At 37.2% G+C, this 5,869-nt stretch overlaps 1 protein-coding gene across 1 annotated transcript in view; it reads right to left on the bottom strand.

Annotated features, from left to right (window-relative positions):
* Window positions 1-428: 428 nt before the first annotated feature.
* The window catches only part of LOC112456928 (leucine-rich repeat and calponin homology domain-containing protein 1), a 44,866-nt gene continuing 39,425 nt past the window's right edge, over window positions 429-5,869 (bottom strand). The window contains exon 13 of the mRNA XM_025019741.1: window positions 429-2,633. Coding sequence (XP_024875509.1) covers window positions 2,487-2,633 — 147 coding nt within the window. The 3' untranslated portion in view covers window positions 429-2,486. The remainder of the gene's footprint in view (window positions 2,634-5,869) is intronic.

Genomic DNA, 5,869 nt, shown 5'->3' with positions numbered 1-5,869 from the left:
CTGGCTGTACACTTTTCGCGCGGGTGCAGTCGCTGCGACATTGCCAAATCTCCCTTGTTATTCGAAGCACGCTACGTGAACTGTGATATGGCCTGTTTCAATAGCCAATATCACAAAATTTTACGCGATAACCCTTGTTTTTCTCGATATTTCTGAAAAGCTTAGATTAAGATCTATAAGAGCTCCGTTTTTTGAATCTCTGGTAGGTCGCCTTTATATAATTAATATCTCGTTTCCTGTCTCCAAGAGCCCCTCTGCCATATGTAGCTTATGTTAAAAACTGTGATTTCAAAATTCATTTTTGCAAATTTTTACACGGTAACCGATGCTAAAATTTTTCGAGCACTTTTCTCGCATCTCAATTTATACGTCCATAAAGTTTTTTCCAATTTTTAGATACATCCATTATCTGTAGAACCTCCTTAAAGTCAAGATTTTTCATTGAAATTAGCCACTCTCTCTTGGAGGGAATAAATCCTTCACTTTTAGATTCAGTTAAGTTCTCAATTAAGTACTATCAGCAGGCAATAAGATGTACTTAAGGGTACTAACAATTCGATACGAGAGATAATATCTCAAAATGAATAAATTCATTTACATACACTATTTCCGTTTAGGGCTCGTAACGATAATGAAGCGATCGAAATCAAAGATTCGTGTAACACGATGCGTTACGTCTTTGGGGTGCTCGTATTTACGGGTTGCCAGCCTAAGTCTACAAACTCAGCTTATAGCGACGCATGCATGCGAGATATTGGATCACGGATACACAGGACTACACTATTCGAAAGCTCGGATATCTTTGGCAACCTAGCGAAATCGAGCCTTAAGACTGGATATCTTCATCTCTCTTTAACCAGGATTTAATTTTTATACTTTTGATTCGCAAAATGGGGTTGGACAATTTTATATTTTATATTTTTTTTATAATAACGTGAGGCTTTTAAGTGGACATGCAGCCTAAGGATCTCGATAGGTCCTCCCAATATCTCCAAATTGCGTCTAGCCGCTCTACAAAATATCCGTTCCTATCCCAAAACTTTGAAGAACTCGACTGCAACTACGAGCAAAAATAAGCATCATCGTGTCTATCGGTTATTTTCCGATATAAAATTCGTTACATCTAATTAAGTGTGTCATGGTTGACCGCAGTCTATCGTTACGTCGAGTACGCGAATTTGCGTGCGTCCGAGATTCGCATAGCGATTTCGAATAAGAAAGAAATTCCGTCGCTCGGTATTAACACCCCAAAGTTGCTTATCGTGCGAAGGGACGTAAGAAGAGAGCTTTTTCTTCACTTAGATTAGCTTAGTGCGCGACCGATCGTTCGATGCATCGCTCTTCGTGGCGATTTCGAAAGCGATTCGTCGATTCTACGCTACAGACGTTACGTGGCGACAAAGCGACTTATTGTCGGTTTGATAAAGAATCAATTCACAGAAACTCGTCGTATTCTAAGAATGAGTCTCGAACTAGCTTCGAGATAATGTAGTTACTGCAAAAATCCAACAAATGTCTTCTAGATGTCCAAAGAATATGCGCGTCTTACAGACATCTAAGGAACATTTTACAGATTAGCACATCCTTTAAAAATCTAATAGATTCGTGAAAGATTAACACGCACGCCTCTTACGTCCATTTCAACCGATGTAGATTAACTTTAATCTTGGTTTAACTTACTTATACTTTTCTAATTCTTAAAACTAGAAAAAGATAAAAAATCAACTAAACCGAGATTAAAGTTCATTTACGTTGGTAGAAATAGACATTAGACGTCTAATGGAAGTTTAAAAGATTAGTATCTTCTTCAGGCGTCTTTGCGACGCATTTTTCAGATACCTACATGTATCATCTGAAAAGCATGTTGAATTCTTTGTTCGTTTGGTATTCAATAAGTATCGCTATTAAACCTAAATCCTAGTTTCGTTCCGAGTTTTGATTTTAATCCTTAACTGGGGAAGGTGGGGGGAGAGTTCAAATAATATCTGGATAATCTGCCATATGAAATTATTTGGAATTTTTAATTCAATTAAAAAATTAAATTCTTTTTCAAGAGTTTAATTATTTTATTGAATTAATATTAATCTATTTGATTTAATCTATCAAGCTATTTTTTAAATCAATTGTTTAAAAGCTGGATAATCAGTAAAACCATATAGTCAAATCAGTTAAGGATTATTGATTGATCAGTTCGCGTGTCGAGTTACTGACACTCGCGAACACTTCGTTCACGCTAAAACCGAAGCGGCCGAGCAAATTCTAATCCAGTCCTCACGATTGGGAGGCGAGAAGAGTCGCGTCGGGCTCTTCGTCTGTCTCTGTCTCGGAGCACATCTCGAGTGCATATCCGTTTCCGAGTTTCGAGCACATCCGTCGCTGTTACCTCGCTCGCGGCTCATCGTCACCTCTTTCCCTCTCCCTGCGCGGGAGGGAGACAGACTCCGGACTCTTTCGCCAGGCGATCTCACGAATTAGATAGTCTGGCGCTAAGCAGGCACGTGGTTCGGCATGCTCGAGGACGTCTGCAGGGGTGAGCGTGTCTGATGGAACCTCAGCAGCTCGGACACGGTGACCGCGACACGTACAACCCCGCGACCTCCCTCCAGGACGTCGCTGGCGCAGCATACGAGATTCTGAAAAATCAGTAAAAAGCACATACGTTTTTTTAGCACCTCTGTTTTTCTGTCGCGCAGAAATTGTCATCTGTCTCGAAAATAAAAATGTGAAAATACATATAAAAAGAAAAAAATGCCTAAAAAATATATAGAAAAAAGCTTGTTATTCCTTTTAAGTAGCTTTACGGCATGTTTTTAGATAACTGTATTGTATCGAAATATTCTAGGCGAGATAACGAAAAATGTGTTTATCTCAATACAACACGCGTATCATGCGAATAAAAATAGAATACCGCGAATCTCTTACCCATGATCAGTATAAATGTCGAAAGTATCTTATCAGACGTGCGTCGGGTGATATCAGAAGCCGGATGGTAAAAACCCGATCTTAAGCGGGAAACGTTTGAATAATATGCGGATACATAAATGTATGAATCGAGAGAATAAATCTTTCATGAAATAGAGACAAAGGCGAGACTATATAGATAGTGCCTGAACACGCATAAAAAAGAATGCAAGGTCGAACTCAGTTAAGAAACACAAAGATTTTTTGAGAATATTGAAAGAAATGATAAAAATAATAATAATTTAAAGTACATTAAAAAATAAAAATTATCTTGCAAAAAGTGTAAAAGCGTCGAGTTTGTGAAAAATATAGTGGAGTAAAGAAATGAATATTGCAATTTTCCCCCAATTAGTTGTATTCCATTAATGAGTGAGCGTAGAATTTTAAGAAAAGGATATTTTATTACAAATGGCTATAGTATTACAATCATTATGTTTTTTTACCCATACAATCAATGTTACAGAGTATACCTCAAAGGAGAAAAAAACAAGGTCGATGATATCGCTGTCGTCCAAGCGGCGAGACAACTAAAGAGATTCAGTTCTTGGTCGATCGATTCAGCGAAAATCGAAGGAAAGATGCGATGATTGTCTTTTCGCATTACCGTATCGCCGCTAGGACCGTTCCCTTTAATAATGAAGCGTCAGGGATGGCGGACAAGTGTCGTACATAACACATCGTTTTATAAATAAATTAAATATGAAAGACAGAAAAACTAAATACACATTGTAAGACTTGCGAGATACGATATCTGTAAATACGACGATCTATGGATCGTGCGATTCATGTAAATTCGCGCGTTTACATTGGTAGCTCAATTGTAATCGTTGAACGGCGATGCTTCGGATCGAATCGGGTCGAATAATTGCACTCGTCGAAATTAGGCAGTATTTGGCTGATAAATGCACGTATTTCCTGATTACGATAAATACGATTTTACTTAGAAATTCGATTCACTCTCAAATCACTATTAGATTGTTGTTATTATTCATCTTGTAATGCAGCAAGAGTGAATGATCTGTGAATTAATTCGAAAAAACTAGATATTAAATAATTATCAATAATAATTATTTAAATTACCAAATAATTAATGAGTTATTAAATTAACAACACATCTAATTATATTTTATATTACAAATTTTATGTTACAATAATTTATGTAACAATACATCAATTTTTAAAAATTGTTCCTTTCTCCCTTAAAATTGGGAAGCTTAAGAAGTCTAAGCGGACATATTTAAACAAAATTTGATAACTCACTTCAGAAAAATCTTTGCAAATACCTACTAATAGTTTGATTTTAAAAAAAGTTCTTTTTCTTGTAATAAATACTGAACATTAATGAACAATCACGATTTCCAATAAAATGTGGAAATTAAACCCGACTCGATCGAAACAGCACAAATGCGTTGTGCGTATCATGCGTTTTTTCGAGATCGGTTTACGCTGAGCGCTTTGTTACACGCAAAGATCGCGTTGGAACGAGTCGATCGTGCTGAGCTGGTCGATCCTGAGGCCACCGCTTAGGCCACATATCTATTCAGAAAGAAATTTATTGTCTTGAGCTCGGCAGATATGATCGATCGTGCAAGTGTTGAAGCGTTTAAAGAGACGCCGCGTAGAATAAATATAGATATGTATATAAATAGACACGAGAAGCTTTAGCAGCTTAAGGAAACAACAACGGACGAAAGTACACCAAGCACCAAGTGGATTTAACGAGCTAGTGAATAATTTAATTGACTTACATACGTTAACGCTAACGTAAAAAAAAAGAAAAAAAACAAAAGAAAAAAGATCAGAAACGAACTAGCTTCAACGAACTATATATCTGTTTTCATATAATATATCTATCTCTCTCTATACATATATATTTCTGCATATATATAAGCTTTCTCTCTTCGCGTACTTTACAAAAATTATACATAAGCTAAACGCGCAAACGGAATGATTTCGTATTTTTCTCCCCCTTTAAGTACCTTTTCGTCTCGCAAATATTTTTAATAGCGATGTAGCCTCTTGCGAAAGCGAAAATCTATTGGTAAAATTTCAATGCTACGATCTACGAGATTGACCCTCGACTAGCACGACTGAATCCAATTTAAGTACAGAATTTTTATTCTACGTATGAAAACTTTAGCTTGAATTCAATCTAACGATTGGTTTCTAACTGATCACTTCTTAATAACTAATAACTTTTATAACAGCCGTTAATAATCGCCGTTATAAAATCATTGTGCGAAGATACGAAGATTTAACATCAGGCAATTACGTAGATCAATCGTGGACCGTTGTGCTAAGCAAACTGACGATATAAAGCACGCTGGTATATGCGCTAAGTTCGAATCCAGTCTTAAGTTGTTAAGAATACTACTCTAATACTCCGACATCTCGTCCAATTCTAATGAGAATAATACTGACTCGACGTGGCCGCCGTCGCCACGACCATTCGTATTCGCGTCCCCGCGAAGGATCATTAGGCACCCGTCGTAATGATCGATGATTAAACGTAATGGAATATCCGGATGATGACTTGTCATCGTTCGACCGTTCGTTCGTTATTCCATAATGGACGATTCGCCCGTTGGATGTAAGCGCGGAAGTTATTAGCGGACCCCGCCTAATTATACGCGTTTAAGATTCGGAACGCCCGGAGATGATAATTTGTTCACTGACGGTGCAATTTAAGTTACGGTCGACAATTGCAGGACAAAGCTTCTGACATTCTCATCACTTTTTTCTTTTAAAGAGCAATTACTGTAGATTCTATCGTTAATCGTTCGATGCATGTATCGTTATTTTTATGTACTATTAAAGCAACATGGGTCATTAAGTTTTCACAGATAAATGTAAAAAAGAAAGCAAACCTCTCTCTCTCTCTCTCTCTCTCTCTCTCTCTCTCTCTCTC

The sequence above is a fragment of the Temnothorax curvispinosus genome, unplaced genomic scaffold, assembly GCF_003070985.1.
Source record: "Temnothorax curvispinosus isolate PA1 unplaced genomic scaffold, ASM307098v1 QBEX01007309.1, whole genome shotgun sequence".
In the NCBI taxonomy this organism is placed as follows: Eukaryota; Metazoa; Arthropoda; class Insecta; order Hymenoptera; family Formicidae; genus Temnothorax; species Temnothorax curvispinosus.
This window is presented reverse-complemented; position numbering and strand designations above follow the sequence as displayed.